The sequence below is a fragment of the Panthera onca genome, chromosome D2 (genome assembly GCF_046562875.1).
Source record: "Panthera onca isolate mPanOnc1 chromosome D2, mPanOnc1 haplotype 2, whole genome shotgun sequence".
NCBI classification, from domain to species: domain Eukaryota; kingdom Metazoa; phylum Chordata; class Mammalia; order Carnivora; family Felidae; genus Panthera; species Panthera onca.
In genome coordinates this window covers 73675744-73693767 of record NC_138349.1, presented here as the reverse complement: position 1 = coordinate 73693767, position 18024 = coordinate 73675744, and the positions used below count along the sequence as shown (strand labels likewise).

The 18024-nt window shown below is 41.4% G+C and overlaps 1 protein-coding gene across 1 annotated transcript in view; it reads left to right on the top strand.

Annotated features, from left to right (window-relative positions):
• Window positions 1-18024, top strand: part of PCNX2 (pecanex 2) — a 300170-nt gene that overhangs the window by 17809 nt on the left and 264337 nt on the right. The window contains exons 2-4 of the mRNA XM_078434220.2: window positions 10328-10533; window positions 12469-12589; window positions 13355-13391. Coding sequence (XP_078290346.1) covers window positions 10328-10533; window positions 12469-12589; window positions 13355-13391 — 364 coding nt within the window. The remainder of the gene's footprint in view (window positions 1-10327; window positions 10534-12468; window positions 12590-13354; window positions 13392-18024) is intronic.

Genomic DNA, 18024 nt, shown 5'->3' with positions numbered 1-18024 from the left:
CTGCACTGGCTTCTTCACATCTCTGAGGCCGCTTTATAGCTTTTGCACCTGTTCCCATGGCCTCACATCTCCCCGCTCGCCTCTCCAAGTTACCTCTAGTTCATTCTTCAGTGCTCAACTGAAACGCCAGTTTCACGCAGGATCATTCCCTGGCACTCCAGACTACGTTAGGTCCCCTTGTTGGGCAAAAATAAATAAGTTAATTAATTTTGTAATTAGTTGTCATTAGGCTGTGCTAGAACAAAAGCTCCTTGAAGACAGACAGACGTGTGCGTGTTTGGTTCTCGGCTCCCTCCCCGGTGCCAGGCACAGCACTGGGACCGTGTGTCTCCAGCACGTCCTTGTGAGGAGCTAAGTGAACAAGAGGTGGCAGCGTGGTCGCTCTTCTGGCCCAGCTAACTCTGCGGGGCTTCGAGCTGTCGCTTACTCTGGGCAACAGACACTTGAGTGGATGTAATTTGACCTTGAGGAAATCTGGGAGAATCGGCGAGCGTTCTGAGGGACTGGTCCTGCTGAGCCTCTATTTTCAGGCAGAGGGACCTATGTGTTCATATTTCCCAGGTGGAAAATGCTGTGCTTAATCTCAAGTGCTATAAAATAATAATTACTTTTAAAAGTTGCGGTGAAACGCACATAACTTCAAACCTTTACCACCTTAATCATTTTTGAGAGTTGGGTTTCGGTAGTGTTGAGTATATTCATGTGGTTGTGCAACGAATCTCCAGAGCAGTTTTCGTCTTGCAAACCTGGAACTCTGTATTCGTTGAACAGCGTCTCCCCGGATCCCCCCTCTGCTGAGTGCCTGGTAAGCGTCATGTTACTTTCCCTTTCTGTGAATTTGATTCCTGTGTCATGTAAGCATAATCACACAGTACTTGTGTGTGTGTGTGTGTGTGTGTGTGTGTGTGTGTGTGTGATTGCTTATTTCCCTTAGCATAATGTCCCCTAGATTCATCTGGGTTGCAGCGTGTATCAAAATTTCCTACCATTTTAAAGGCCGAATAGTATTTCACTGTATAAATGGGCCACATTTTGTTTATTCATCTTTCCACAGGCACTTGGGTTCCTTCCATGTCTCGTTATTGTGAATAATGCTGCTGGGAACATGGATGAGCAAATATCTCTTTGAGACCTTGCTTTCATTTTTTTTTTTTTTTTTTTTTGGGTGGAAATAGAATTGCAGGATCATATGGTTATTCTATTTTTAACTTTCGGAGGAACTGCCATACTGTTTTCCATAAATAATAACTTTTTAAGATAAAAAAAAATATAGCAACTTACCATATGGTAGCTCCTTCCCAGTAGTCGTCACCTTGCAGGATTATTCATTTATTCTGAGAATCCTGCCATAGATGCTGGTCGTCTCAGATGTTTCTTCGAGAGGCGTCTTTGGAGTTTCTCATGCTGACATAGGAGAGCAGGGGCCATCAGTTGTACTTTATATCATACTTTACAGGTTTTTGAGGTGATTTTGTGGAAAAAATCACAGTTTATGCAGGACAGCAGGCATCCACACAGATGGTTTCGTTAAGCTCCGCAACAGTCCTGAAGTAGGTCAGCCCCTTTCCGGTCTCCTCACCGCTCCGTCCAGACTCCCGTGCACACTGGTGACCTTGTGGAGTGCAGACACCAGCTTTTCCCTTCCACACTTACACAGCCTTCTCCGCCCTTTCTTCATGATGAAGATCGAATCCCTAAGCCTGTGGTGTGTGAGACCCTTCCTGTGGTACCGCTGTGCCCCCCCTGGAGTGTGCCATGTGTCTCTTCCTGGAAGGCTCTGTGGTTTCACGTGGGCTGCCTTGTGCCTGTCCTTCCTCAGTATCCTTCCCAGTTCTCACAGAGAGCAGCTTGCCCTGGAATGTTCTCCCCGGCTTCTCACCCCCGCCTCTCGGGCCAGGTGCACTGCAGTGGGCCAGAGTTACAGCACTGGGCGCTCCACCTTGTACCTGTCTCCTCCTCTATCTCGACTTTGAACTCTGTGAGCATAGGGACTAGGTTTCTATCTCTGTGTTTGGTGCAAGGTAATCACATATATATTTATGGGGCTAAGTAGTGGTTTTCAGTGAGCAGACCAAGTCTGCAACCCCTCCTGGGACATTTGGCAATGTCTGGAGACAATTTTGGTTTTCACACTCGAGGATTTGCTACTGGAACCGGGGCCAGGGATGCCTCTACCTTCTGCGGTGCACAGGACAACTCCCACAACAGAATTACTCAGCCCAAGATGTCAATAGCACTGGGGTTGAGAAACTCTAGGCTCAAAGAAGGAGGTTGATCATTATATAATATCAGTGGGTGATGTCCGTGACTCTAGTGGCCTTCACTGCAGTGTGATATTGTCTACTCCTTATATTATTGTTAAGTAGGTCCACTTCTTTTAGACTGGGAGAGATAACCGCCCCCAAGAAGCATTGGCAGTTTTTGTAAGGAGCATTTTGAGGTCCATCTCAATGACATTATCATAGTGGCATTTCAATTAAATGTCACAGTAACATTTAAGGAGTGGGGGCCAGACATGCTGAACATACTGTGCAATGACTGATTGTAGTCTTTTCATATAGTTGATTTTGAAGAATATTGCTGAAGAATGAAGAAATGTAATATTTTGATTCATTGCATTTAAATATTAACTGAAACACACTTGAAATTTCATGACACTAAACATTTTTCCTATCATTTGGGTCTTGAGGGTACTTAAAATTCCTTATGAACAATGAAGTTACAAGTTTAGATTTATGTATCAAATATAGAATTGATCAGTTATAGTTTACATTTTGTAAACTTTCACATTATTAAATTCTTATTTTATTTTTAAATGTTTATTTATTTTGAGAGAGAGATAGAGTGCATCTATCTGTCTTTAGATAGAAGGAGGAGAAGAGAGGAAGGGAGAGAGAATCCCAGTCCACGCTGACATCACAGAGCCCGAGGCGGTGCCCAATCCCACAAACTGTGAGATCCGGACCTGAACCCAAATCAAGAGTCAGACGCTTAACCGACTGAGCCAGATGCCCCTAAATTCTCATTTTAAATTCAAAACCACACATTTCTTTCTGTTAGGAAACAATGACATTGATATTCAATGAGATCCACACTCAGTATCGGTACAGATTCCCGGTTGAGATTATCATTGCGTCGAGATTGACATCTCTTTGCCTTCAATGAGTTTACTGACTGGTTCATCCTGTTGAGGTCAGTGAACATTAAACATGTAAATGAAATGTTACTTCTTACTGTGACCATCTGAAATGGAAAAGACAACATGTATCTAGATTTCTTGACTGTACTAGGCATTCATTGATTAAGCGGTCCACCACGAATATTCTTTTTTTTAACGTTTATTTATTTTTGAGACAGAGACAGAGCATGAACGGGGGAGGGTCAGAGAGAGAGGGAGACACAGAATCTGAAACAGGCTCCAGGCTCTGAGCTGTCAGCACAGAGCCCGACGCAGGGCTCGAACTCACGGACTGTGAGATCATGACCTGAGCCGAAGTTGGACGCTTAATCAACTGAGCCACCCAGGTGCCCCCACCATGAATATTCTTTATGAGAAGAGGAGAGAGAGAGACCGAGGATTAGGTAATTGCAGATACCAGCTTTCTAAGTGGTTTTCAGAGCATTCCAGCCTACACAGATTCCCATTTTCATGCCCCTGCCTCAAATCTACCTCTGCAACCTTTGGCTGTTTTTCATCTTATCGTTGCCTGTAGTACGGCCTTGACCATCCATACTTTTGCCACTTCTCTATCCAGTGTTTCCCCCAGGAAAGCCACACACAAAGGAAGAGGCCCAGGAGCTCAAAGAGCAGATCTGATAGACCGACAGCAGACCCCAAAGCAGTCAAGTCATAGGCCTAAGAGAACACGTTCCATTCGTCTTCCTCCAAAGTATAGAGATAGGCGTAAGGCTGTCTTTGGAGAACCGGTCAGATTTCTCGATTCCACGCACCTCATCATTTAAAAATATTGGCAAGGCTGGCCTACTTCTGAGGGTACCACAGGGAGGGCTCCCTCCATGTTCTGTCAGGAGTTTGACATGCTCGCTTGCCTTCTCACACGTCTCTGCCTCTGGCCTTCTCGACCGCATGCCTGGTACCCACAGGACTGCTGAGCTCGTTCCCGTTTCTGTACAAAATCCACAGTTCCAGGTTTTCTGAGAAAGTTTTAAATGGAGTTTTTGTTGTTTTCTCATAATGGAAATTCACAAAATAGGTAAAGAACTGTGATTCAGGAGGTGAAAACCTGTCAACTCCTTCGTGTATTTAAATGCAGAGAAATGATTGTACTTCTCCATCTTGTGGCCTGATTTTCCCCTCCAAGGGAGTTACAGTTTCCTTAGATAGGACCCCAAATCCTACCTGAACGAAGTCATTGGAACTAATGCCTCGGCCCAACACTCTGCATTTGTGTATCGAATGAATGAATGAATGAATGAGGAATGGACGGCCGGATGGACAAAGCTCTTCTAGGTTGACAAAACGGATGAACAAGACGGGATCTCTCTTATCTCTGAAGCAGATAAGACACCTCAGTCTGCACCCTGTCTTTTGGGAATAACCTAGGGTCTTCTAATAGTTGAGCCCTGGTTAGGCTTCCGGAAACATGAACTAGGAGCTTCGGAAGCCTGTGTCTGCCCCAGATGGCATGAATACCCACACTGGGCAGTTCCTTGCAGCCAGAGGGAATATACTGGCATACAACAGGACTGTCGAGCACTCCTTGATGGTATATAAATGGCAAAAACCAGTGCGAATGCTGCGGTTGGGAGATTAATGCCTTATCTGTTAGGCCACATATTCTGTGTAAAAACATTTTCTAAATTACTTGAAGCTTAACCTTAAAAGTGGGAAAACTCAATTTACTTTAACTACATTCATAGTTTTACATTCCCCTGCCTTCTCTGATAGTATATTGAGTATCGTTGAACATTTTCTTTGTACTTCTGGATATCTTATTATGTTTTTGTAGTGATGTCCCCAGAGATGACTGAGTCGTGTTTGTGTCTCAAAAAATGACCATACAAGTGACATGCCTTTTCATAGTTTTTTTTTAATACTTTTCCAACACTATGCTGTCATTTATTATGTTTTGCTACGTTATTGTGGTTACTTCTATTCCCTCCTCCTCCTCTGTCCTCCTGCCTCCCCCCTCCCACTTCTCTTCCTTCTCCTTCTTTCTCTTCTTCTCCTTCTTCTTTCCTATCCCGCCTTCTAATTTCTGTTATGGGCCGGGATACCAAATTTGTTAGACTTATTAGACACCACGTAAATATGCCTAGAGTAAGAGTACAAAGCTTCCAACCCATTCTCTGAGTGAGTTGCCTTCCAGTCAAGGTCATAACCTTTATGCATAGACTTGATGGCCCAATAAATAGCACCTCCTTTTTTCTGAGCCACTTGAAGGAGACAGGGAGTCAAGCAGATGGAGTTCGGGGATCACCTTTATTACAAAGGAAGCTATTATTTGAACATGTGTTGTATCTGCAGGGAGGTAGACTTCCTAATTGTGAGCTGCGGCATTATGGAGCCTCACCTAGCTGTCAGGAGTGGTTGGAAAGCATTGGGCCTCTCTGACTTGGGACTGATGCTGGAGACCTTGCAGTATGGAGGGAGGCCACCCCAACCCACACCTGCTTGGTCAGGGCTGGCCCCTGGGACAGAAGGGAAGGCACGTCCATTTCCTGTTCCCCCAAATACTGGTCAGAAATCGCTGAGGAAGGAGTTAGGAGCACAGAGAGGTCAGCTGTGTTTCCTCTCCTGGAAACCATAGGAGTGGAGAGGAGTTTCTCTCTAACAGTTATGTGTTTTGACTGCCCAGAAGATATTTACACTTTTTTTTTTTTCCTTCTGAGTCCTTGGTTCTCTGTCAGGTCATGGAAGTAGCTAGGTAAGTACCTTTCAGATGACAGGAGATATATGTACTTGTCACCTTGGAAGTATAACCCATTCTGTGCTTCAGCTTCTTCATTTTTAAGGTGAAAAAAAATTATTTCCAGAAGCCTTCTTCAAAATTAGTTTGTGAAAGTAGATCAGTGAGGAATCTTTATAAGATATACATTAAAAAAGGTTGAACCCCTGAGAGTGCCCTTCTTTATGTCTGTACACTGAAACCCTCAGGAGTGGTTTATTCTCACTGGACACCGGCGTGATTTATAGGTAGTCCTCACTCAGCAGATTATTGATCTCTCCAGGCTACTCAAGAAATGGAAAACAATAACCCATTATCTTGAAGTTAAAAACCAGAGTGGTATAAAATGGCACAGCTACCATAAAAACAGCACGGAGTTTCCTCCAAAAATGAAACAGAGAATTGCTGTATAATCCAGCAATTTCACTTCTGGATATATGTCCAAAGGGATGGCAAGCAGGGTCTTGAAGAAATATTTGCACACTCACGTTTAGAGCAGCACTATTCACAACTGAAGGGTAAACAACCCAAGTGCCCATCGACAGATGAATGGATAAACAAAATGTGTAATGAGTGATAATGCGATATTATTCAGCCTTATAAGGGAAAGAAATTCTGACCCATGGTACAACATGGCTGAACTGAGGACATTATGCTAGGGGAAATAAGCCAGTCACAAAAGGATAAATACCGTATGATTCCAATGATGAGGTATCTAAAAGAGTCAAATTCGTAGAGACAAAAATAGAAACTTGGTTGCCAGGACTGGGGGAGGGAGAAATGGGGAATTACTATTTAATGGGTATAAACTTTCAGTTTGGGAAGACGAAGAAGTTCCAGAGATGGTGGTGAAGGATGTACAACAATGTGAATGTACTTAATGTCACTGAACTGTACGCTTAAAAATGGTTAAGATGGTAAATTTTATATTTACACATATTTTACCACAATAAAAAAAAAGTGGGTACACCCTGTGAGAGAGGCTGAGCTATGAACCTGAAGGAACAGCAGTGGCTTCCATCTGGGGGAACTGCGAGTGGTCTGGGTGTTCACTCAGACACATCTAGATGGCACCAAATTCCAAGAAATCAGTTTTGTGAGCCGTGCGAATGACTACACTTGTAATTGCTTAGCTGGTAACAGCATGTTGTTTTTCATGAAATTATGTCAGAAAAAGTTTGGTCAAATGAGTTCTTATACCTCTAGTTATCTTAATAATGTGTCAGAGAACCACATACAGCTTTTCTTTGGCCAGGGATATAATTTTGAAAAAGCGTTGCCTCCTATTGGTAATTAGAATGTGTTAAAATGATAAGGTCATGGAAACAAGGAAAAGAATTATTCAAAATCTGAATATACCTAATATGGAGGAAGGTGGGGGAAGTCTGATATAAATTAAAAGCCAATTAAAACTGATCATCCATGACACTTCTCTTCCTAAGCCCTCCTTCTCTCCTTGTGTTCTTACGTGTAAGGACAGAAAATCCTACCTAGGAGCTGGGGATCTTTTGGGGATTGAGCACAATGATGTCAGCAGTAAAATGGCCTTGAAAGTGATTTTCAGTGACGTCCCTGGAAGTGTAGAATTGGAGGAGCCCCCGCAGAGCTTGATTATATGGCATTAAAAAGGGGATATTTGGGAGGATTCTGGGTTCTGTTTGCAGGGTCTACTGAAGAAAGAGATTTTAAAGGAGAGCAGGGTATTTTGGGAGGAAGAATGTGCCATCTGTAGCATATTGTAAAACCTTTTCTCTCTCCCTGGAAATTTTCAGTAAAATATCTGTCTTTCACTATGGCCTGGTGGCGTCTATGGGCTTTTTGGGGATGTGACTAAGTGTCGGTGGTCCTTCATAGAGGACGAGACAAGGGCCTTTTCTCACCTGGGTTGCAAACTACATGCTAAACCTCACTGTAATTTCTTGCCTTCTCTTAACTTCAACACTGCCAAGCCAATGCTATAGTCCATATTTATGAAGGTAAACTAAAAAGTAATACCTCTTCTTATTGTGGCAAGTCACTTTTTTCCAAATGAATTTTCTCCAATATCCGTATGTAATCTTTTCTCTCTCACCTTTGCTAAGCATTCTCTTCTCAATGCCTGATGTTCCCCCTCCCCCCATTTATTTCTAATATAATTTGAATGGAAGCTTTCTGGTGGAAATGGAACCCCCAGTATTAGGTTCCTAGTGTTAGCTGCCACAGCAGGCAGAACCCCCTAATCTCAGTGGTCTAATGAATCACAGGGTTATTTCTCACTTCTAGTACATGTCTGTCTCGGGTCTGTTAGGGCCTTGTTCCAGAGTCACCCAGGTATCCAAGCAGAAGGAAGATATGCCATCTTGCACATGGATCATCTAGAAAACACGGTCTCTGAGATTGTCTACTAAAGAGAAGAGGGAGGTGAGGGAGGCACCTAGCTCAAAATTGTCTAGGCTTAGAAGTGACACCTGCCACTTCTCGTCATAGTCCAGTGGTCCAAAGTAGTCGCATGGCTCTAGCCTGACTGCAAGGGAGGCTGGGAAATGCAGGAGACCACATGGGGTACTTAGTGAGCACGAATTCTTTCTGTGGCCCCTTACTAATCAGAGTACTATGAAGCCCAAGTTACATTATAATTTAAACAACTTTTGAATATAATTTGTGTATGATAGTATGCTAATCTATTCTCAGGACATTTGTTGGGTTTTATTCTTCCTTTATCAGTTTCTTTAAACTCACTGTCTAGCTTCTGCCTAAATTTTTTAGACCTGAAATACAGAGACATGTTACGAAAAAGTGCTGGGGACCATTAGTGGCCTCTATCACTCTTTCTCTGTTTTTAAACTTCTATGTTGCTTGAGGTTCATACAGTTTCTCATCAGGAGGTATATGTGTAAATGTGAAACCTATCTGCTTCCAGGTGGGGAACCTGACTTTCCCTGTCTCCCTTATCTATCTATCTATCTATCTATCTATCTATCTATCTATCTATCATCTATATTTGTTTTACTTAATCTTTAATTCACTTATTTATTAATTTATATTTATTTGTGGACTTTTTTTCCCATGGAGTAAAAGCAAGTCAGTGATGGTGAAAATTCTTCACTTTAGCTTTCCTTGTTGGTGATAGTTTTCCTCTTCCTTTATTCTTTTTGTTGGCTATGCTGTTTTGAAATGGTCTTACCTAGATGATGGACTATTATGGGACCATGGGGGGTTATTCAGGGGCTGCTTGGGAGCAGACTTGGGATGGGCCATGTTGTCTACAGGCTCAGCCAGTTCCAGGTCAAAGGAGAGACTATACTCATCACTGGATTTCTTGAGATCCTTCAGCAAGGTGCATTGATGAAAGGGTCTTGCTGTTTCTTGAGGCTGTCCTTGGTAGCGTCTTGAGACACTCTAGGATCTATTTCAATCTCCAAAGATAAGAACGTAGTTTGGCAAGGACTAGAGAACCTGCAGTCGTCCATGGTCCTGGGAGAGAACTAGAAAGGTATGTGGGGGATCCTCCAGGGTGGGACAATTGCATGGATCCCAGTGATTCCTTCTGTTTCTTGAGGGGATTGGACAGAATTGAACTGACCTTCACCATGAACTCCATGCCCAGATCCTTTCACACTGATGTAAATACCCCTTTTACCCTTTTGTAGCTCCTTGCCTGCATCACACCGCTAGGGAAATCCATGGCCTGATGGTGTTAACCCAGCAAGAGAGCAGGGAAGGAAGGAAGGGGCCATGACATTAATCTTTCTCCTTCCTTCTTTCTTCTGTTCTCAACAAGGCTTTCTGTGTCTTGTTGAAGGAAACAGCATCTCAAAGGCCTTTCTCCGGCCTTTGCTACACGCAGATGCGTAGGAAGGTCAGTCAGATCAGGCTATGGAAAACAACTAGCTAATAGAGCATGGAAAGTCTCACTGTAACACACCTTCTGTTCTGTGTGATTCCTGCCTGCAGATGAAATGTTGGTCATTAGTGCCAGGATTATGAGCACCTGAGAAACAAGAAAAACAAAATTTTTTTTTTTTAATTTTTTTTTTTCAACGTTTTTTATTTATTTTTGGGACAGAGAGAGACAGAGCATGAACGGGGGAGGGGCAGAGAGAGAGGGAGACACAGAATCGGAAACAGGCTCCAGGCTCCGAGCCATCAGCCCAGACCCACGGACCCACAGACTCACGGACCGCGAGATCGTGACCTGGCTGAAGTCGGACGCTTAACCGACTGCGCCACCCAGGCGGCCCGAAAAACAAAATTTTTTAAGATAAAGAGATAGCAGCTCTTTTTCCTCAGGTATTGCAACCAGGAACAGTTGTAAAACTAATAAAATTTGAAATCTTGCCCAGTTTATGTTTCATAAGTAGTCCCACAATGCTTTCAGATTTAAAACAAAAGATAATCCTCCAAACGGATACATTTTCTCTTTCTCTTCTCTTCTTTAGGCTTTTCCTCCAAATGCCATCACTGTATTTTTTTACTGCAGTTCAGTGACTATATTCTTCACAATCATCAAATTGGTCAGCTATCGCCTACACCTCATGTTTGATAAAGGAGAAGTAATTCAGCAGAGGCCCTCCAAAAAGAAAGAAAAGCCAAGTAAAGACAAAGAGGCCAACAAGGAACACGCGACTAATCACAAAAATCAAAGGTAACATTTCTGTTGATGTGGCAGTTCATAATTTCACTGTTTCAGTATTGGAGAAAATGGTTTCCATTTATTAGCTATTTGTGAAAATACACCAGTATAGGCAGACACAAATCTGTACATTTTTCTTCTGTTGAATCAAACACTTAAGCCTAAAATTGATACTGATAATCAAGATGATTTAACTATTAACATGACCTTATACCATGCTCCACAGTTCATTTGCATTAGGCTTAACAGAGCAAAGTATTTCACTTCAGCATTTTTATCTCGTCATTTAAATGCTTAGTGCATGCCAGAGTATTTTCAAAAAGAACACTGGTGTTTATTAATATAGAAGTCATACGTTGCATGAAACTGAAATATTAAAAATGATTCTTGAGTGTCATTGTCACTTTTCTCGCCCATATTTCTGATAGTTCCTTAGGAGAGCATGTCTTATTTTTTTTCTAAATATTTTTTAACGTTTATTTACTTTTGAGAGACAGAGAGAGACAGGGCATGAGCAGGGGAGGGGCAGAGAGAGGGGGAGACCCAGAATCCGAAGCGGGCTCCAGGCTCCGAGCTGTCAGCACAGAGCCTGATGTGGGGCTCGAACCCACAAACCTCGAGATCATGACCTGAGCCGAGTCGGACGCTTAACCGACTGAGCCACCCAGGCGCCCCGAGCATGTCTTATTTTAAAGTAATATTTATTATTCTCCCTTAAAAACAAAATTTGAGAAGTGTCTATTCATGTTTTCTGCCCACTTCTTCACTGGGTTATTTGTTTTTCGGGTGTGGAGTTTGGTGAGCTCTTTATAGATTTTGGATACTAGCCCTTTGTCCGATATGTCATTTGCAAATATCTTTTCCCATTCCGTTGGTTGCCTTTTAGTTTTGTTGCCAAAATCTATAAAGAGCTCACCAAACTCCACACCCGAAAAACAAATAACCCAGTGAAGAAGTGGGCAGAAAACATGAATAGACACTTCTCTAAAGAAGACATCCGGATGGCCAACAGGCACATGAAAAGATGTTCAACGTTGCTCCTTATCAGGGAAATACGAATCAAAACCACACTCAGATATCACCTCACGCCAGTCAGAGTGGCCAAAATGAACAAATCAGGAGACTATAGATGCTGGAGAGGATGTGGAGAAACGGGAACCCTCTTGCACTGTTGGTGGGAATGCAAATTGGTGCAGCCGCTCTGGAAAGCAGTGTGGAGGTTCCTCAGAAAATTAAAAATAGACCTACCCTATGACCCAGCAATAGCACTGCTAGGAATTTACCCAAGGGATACAGGAGTACTGATGCATAGGGGCACTTGTACCCCAATGTTTAGAGCAGCACTCTCCACAATAGCCAAATTATGGAAAGAGCCTAAATGTCCATCAACTGATGAATGGATAAAGAAACTGTGGTTTATATACACAATGGAATACTACGTGGCAATGAGAAAGAATGAAATATGGCCTTTTGTAGCAACGTGGATGGAACTGGAGAGTGTGATGCTAAGTGAAATAAGCCATACAGAGAAAGACAGATACCATATGGTTTCACTCTTATGTGGATCCTGAGAAACTTAACAGAAACCCATGGGGGAGGAGAAGGAAAAAAAAAAAAAAAGAGGTTAGAGTGGGAGAGAGCCAAAGCATAAGAGACTGTTAAAAACTGAGAACAAACTGAGGGTTGATGGGGGGTGGGAGGGAGGGGAGGGTGGGTGATGGGTATTGAGGAGGGCACCTTTTGGGATGAGCACTGGGTGTTGTATGGAAACCAATTTGACAATAAACTTCATATATTGAAAACAAAATAAAAACAAAATAAAAACAAAATTTGTACACAATGACGATTACACAATGGGATCTAGGAAAGGGACTTGTTTGGGGACTGCTACCCAGTCATAGTTCTGTTTGATAACATCACTGCTCTTGTGTTTCTCACATGGGTTAGCAGCACCAGGCAGATTAACAATGGCAAAAGGGAAGAGCCTCACCAGAACCTCTCCACGCCTCCCCTCCGCTGCAGCTCCAGAGGGCAGAGCATAAACTCTCAGCACTCATCTGGGCCACTGGTCAGTGTGTGTTTTTCTGTTTCACACTGTTCTTGTTGTGTAGTGTTGATCCTGCCTGGACGGGAACGTGCAGGGGTATTGCACGTTCAATACAGTTCAATACAATATAGTCAGTACTGCCCCCATGCTGTGGCTGACCGCATCTCAGGGTGTGGAAATGACCCTTGGGGAGCCCTTGGAGCCCGAGATAAACATCCAGTCTCATGCTGGAAGCACAACATTGGCCTCCTCTGCCGGCCGCCCCACCTGCTGGGCCTGCCACTCTGGCCAGAAGAACCTGTCAGCAGACCTTGACCTCCTTCTCCTCTGCTCCTGTCTGTCATTCATCTGAATCACCATATTTGCAGTGTCCTCCCCTGGAATCAACTGCACTACCCCACATGTCCACATTGAATCACGCCTGTCTCTTGGGCAGTCACTAAATCCCCTTCGTTCCAGACTAACTTTATTGGGCTGTATTCGTGGGTAGCATACCGTAGCCCCTTTCTCTCTCTCCTTTTCACTTTCTTAATTATCAAATGCCCTTTTATCACAGTCCAGTGGTCTTGCTTGGGCGTCTACACTTACCTAGATTTTGTATTCGTTTCTGCTCTCCATTTTATTAGACGCTGAAGCAGAGCAGACACTGTGTAGTCTCTTCCCCACATGCCATTTGGGAAGACAGTAACGGCTGCTTCAGGGGTCTGCTGACTGCCCAGAGATGCCCAGAGATGGGCACCAAGCTGAGTCATGGATTGATTTTTTTTTGTTCTTCTGTTTGTCTAGGAGTTGCCGGCACAGGAAACAGTGGAAGATCTCAAAGGTAGAGTGTTCATTACCGCCATTTAATATTTCATCACAGCATTAGCTTCAGGGAAGTGAAAAAGAATTCTTGTAAAACAGAATGCCAGTGAGTTAATTCAAAGTAAGAACTGTACCTAAGAAGGCGTAGTTCTAGTTCAACTTCATTTCTCTCACTCTTACTTTTCATTATTTCTCATGAGAATTTGTGCATCATTTCTGCATCTAAATTGTAATATTTCATCGATCGTATGTCATTGTGCTTTCTCCAGTCTGCGTTTATTTCATGTGGCTCAGAACAGCAGATAGAAAACAGGATCAGTTCATCATTGATTTTCAAGCTTTTTATTGTAGTAATTCCATTGAAAAATGACAGAGGAAATTATAGAGTGTTCCAGGGACTGCATTTCCTTCAAGTTACGAATTTTGTTTCTGGGAATTTTCTTTTAAGCCCCCAGATCTGTTTCACTTTTTTACAAAGATTTCATTTTCTTATCTTTTGATTGTTTTCAGAAAACTCAGAAAAGAGCTTTTGGAGGCCCGAATTAACTACTTCCTTTCTCTGCAATTCTATTTTTTTGGAGTGCTACTACAAAGAGAAATTTATGCCCTATTTAAGTTTTGAAAGTAGCATAAAATTTTATCTTTGGTAAAACAGCTGAAATTAGCACTTGGGTCTGAAAACCTGAAATTAAGTTTATTTTTTCATCACTCAGCTAAATTCCATGAGAATATGTAAGGGATTTTTTGAATTCTTTTTACTATGTTACTACTACCGAAAAGAAGTGAGTGTTAACTTAGGTTTCAAATATTTTAGTTACAAAGTTTCATGACAGTGTTATTTGTGTTATTTTATGTCCATTTACACACACACACACACACACACACACACACACACACACATTTTTGTCATTTTAGGCTACTTATTCCAGATCAAGCTTACTGTTGCTATTAATGCCATTACTTTATATTTTCAGTATTTGTTCTGGCCCTTTTTAACCTCACCATTCTAACTGAAACAATTCCTTCCTTCCTTCCTTCCTTCCTTCCTTCCTTCCTTCCTTCCTGGTAGTAGGAATTGCAGTAGAGACTTTGCATGCATGATGAATGAAATTCTGAGTCATAACAAGTAAAACGTACAGGTTATGTTTAGATCCACACCTGACTGCTAAATCCAATGTGTTTTCAACAACACTGCACTAAAGCAATTTTTTTTTTCTAGACCAATCTCATAATACACTATCCTAGTATTCAATTCTTTTTGTTGTTAAAAGGCACGGTAGTGTTGTTTATTTTTTTAACAGGTCTATTGAGATATAATTCAGATGCCATGCAATCCACTCATTCTAAGTATACAATTTAATGGCTTTTAGTATATTCACAGAATTGCATATCCGTCATCATAATCAATTTTAGAATATTTTCCTTACCTTGAAGTGAAACCACGCTTAGCCACACTCCTCAATCACCCCACGTTCTCCAGGCTCAGGCCACCACTAATCTTCTTTCTGTCTCTATGAATTTGCCCATTCTGGACATTTCATACAGCGTGGTCTCTTGTGACTGGCTCCTTTCACTTAGCATAACGTTTCCAGGGTTTATCTATGTTGTAGCTTTGTATCATTGCTTCATTTCTTTTTATTGCCAAGTAATATTCCATTCAGTGGCTGTACCACATTTTGTTTATCATTCATCAGTTGATGGACTTTGTGTTCTTTCCCCTTTTGGGCTGTTATAAATAATGCTTCAGTGAACATTCATTGGGCCAGTTTTTGTGTGGACATGTGTTTTCATTTTCTTGGATATGTACCTAAGAGTGGCATTGCCGGGTCACGTAGTTACTCTGTTTCATCATTTGAGGATCTACCAGATTGTTTTAGAAAGCAGGTGTATCAGTTTACATTCCCACCATCAATACATGAAGGTCACAATTTCTCCATGTCTTTCCTGACACTTGTGATTGTCTGTATGTTTGATTATAGCCATTCTAGTGAGTATGAATGGTGTCTCACTTTGGCTTTGATTTACATGAAATTAGTTATTTTTCTAATGCCTAATGATATTGATGTTGTCACCATCATTATCTTTAGAGAAATGTCTATTCAAGTCCTTTGCCCAGTTTTTAAAAACTTTTAAAATGTTTATTCATTTATTTTTGAGAAAGAGAGAGAGAGAGAGAGAGAGAGAGAGAGAGAGAGAGAGAGAGAGAGAATCCCAAGCAGGCTCCATGCTGTCAGCACAGAGCCTGATGCGGGGCTCAAACTCACAAACCATTAGATCATGACCTGTGCCGAAACCAAGAGTCGGATGCTTAACCGACTGAGCCACCCAGGTGTCCCCTATTTGCCCAGTTTTTATTCAGATTGTCTTTCTATGGTAAGTTGTAAGAATTCTTTATATATTTTATTTTATTTTTAACTTTTTTAACATTTATTTATTATTGAGAGACAGAGAGAGATAGAGTATGAGCATAGGAGGGGCAGAGAGAGGAGAAGACACAGAATCTGCAGGAGGCTCCAGGCTCCGAGCTGTCAGCACAGAGCCCAACATGGGGCTCAAACTCACAAACTGCGAGATCATGACCTGAGCTGAAGTCGGACGCTTAACCGGCTAAGCCACCCAGACGCCCCCTTTATAAATTTTAGATATGAGTCCCTGATCAGATATAGTTGCAAATATTTTCTCCCAGTCTGTCGGTTGTCTTGTCACTTTGTTACTGGGGTCCTTTAAAATGCTGAAGTTTTTAATTTTTATGAAGTCTACTTTACTGTTTTGTTGTTATTATTGTTGTTGCTTGGGCTTTTTGTGTCACGTATAAGAAACCATTGCTGAATCCAAGTTCATGAAGATTTATTCCTGTTTTATTCTAAGAGTTTTACGGTTTTAGCTCTTATAATCAGGTCTGTGATCTGTTTTGAATCAATTTTTGTGTATGATGTGAGGTAGGGGTCCAACTTAATTCTTTTGCACATGTTTTTTGTTGTCCTAGGATCATTTATTGAACAGACTGTTTGCTCCCCATTAACTTGTGTTGGCACCGTGCTGAAAATCAGTTGACCATACATGTAAAAGTTTATGTTGGACTTTCAGTTCTATTCTTTTGGTCTATATATCTATCATTATGCCATTATCAGACCATCTTGATTGTAGTAGCTGTGTAACAAGTTTTGAAACTGGGAACTGTGAGTCCTCTGACTTATTTTGGCTATCCTGGGTCTTCTACATTGCCATGTGACCTATCAATTTCTGTAAACAATATATCTGGGATATTGATAAGGATTTTATTAAATCTGTGGATAAATTGGGGAAGAATTGCCATCTTAACAATATTGCATTTTCCAGTCCATGAACTTGGGATGTCTTTCATTTATTTAGCTCTTCTTCGAATTCTTTTGACAATGTTTTGTAGGTCTTCAGTGTATAAGTCTGGTACCCTTGTTAAATTTATTCCTAAGTATTTTATTTTTTAAATACTCTTATAACTGGGATTGTATTCTTATTTAATTTTACCTTGTTTATTGGTAGTGTATGGAAATAGAATTGATTTTTGCACATTGATTTCATATTGTACAAACTTCCTAAATGTTTATTAGTTGTAATAGTTATTTAGTGGATTCCTTAGGATCTTCTATAAATAGAATGATATCATCTGTGAATAGAGATCCTTTGCTTTTCCTTTTCTAATCTGGTTGCCTTTTTTTTGTTGTTGTTGACTAATTGCTCTGTCTGCAATTTCCAGTACAATGTTTATTGGATGTTATGAGAGTAGATATTATTGCCTTGTTTCTGATCATATGGGGAAAGCATTCAGTCTTTCACCTTTTTATATGATGTTAGATTTGGGTGTTTCATAAATAGCCTGTGTCAGGTTGAGGAAATTCTCTTCTAATTTCAGTTTGTTGAATATTTTTTATCATGAGACGGTACTGGATTTTTGTCAAATGCTTTTTCTGTATGTCTTGACATGATCATATAGCTTTGCCATAGTATCTTTCTTGATGTGTGTGTGTGTGTGTGTGTGTGTGTGTGTGTGTGTGTGTATTTAGTAATATAGTATGTTTTTTATAGTTAAAGTGTCAAGGATAGAAAACAAATGACTGTTACTGGGTTAGATTTCATTGCTCAGCAATATCTTGGTAGAGTCATTTTAGGCCAACTATTTTTCTTAGTTTTCCAGGTAGGAAATTTATTATTGTCATTTTTACTCAGGATTAAGCAGGCACTGAGGTATGACGTGCTGATGTGTTCCCAAAGACCCATTTATAGGCCATGGTATGGCTTTATTCATTTATGTACAATAAGTTGTAGTTACCAACTTTCTTCCCTTGGCTTTCATGATAGCACACTTTCCTGACTGACTTCCTTCTCAATGTCCTTTGATTTATCCTCCTCTGTTGTTTGACATGTAAAGGCTGGAGTACCCTTGGTCTTGGGCCCCTTTCTTTTCTCTAGATACCAGGTCTTCCTTGGCGATCTCACATCTAGCTTTAAATACCATCTGTGAAATGATGGTGAGTAAATCTGTTTCTCCAATTTTGACCTCAATCTGGACTTCTGTCCCAGGCATCCAGTTGCCTACACCTATTTTCCTCCCGGATCAGGTGTCTAATAGTCATATTAAATGGATCACCACCAGATCTCTCAGTGGATGTCTC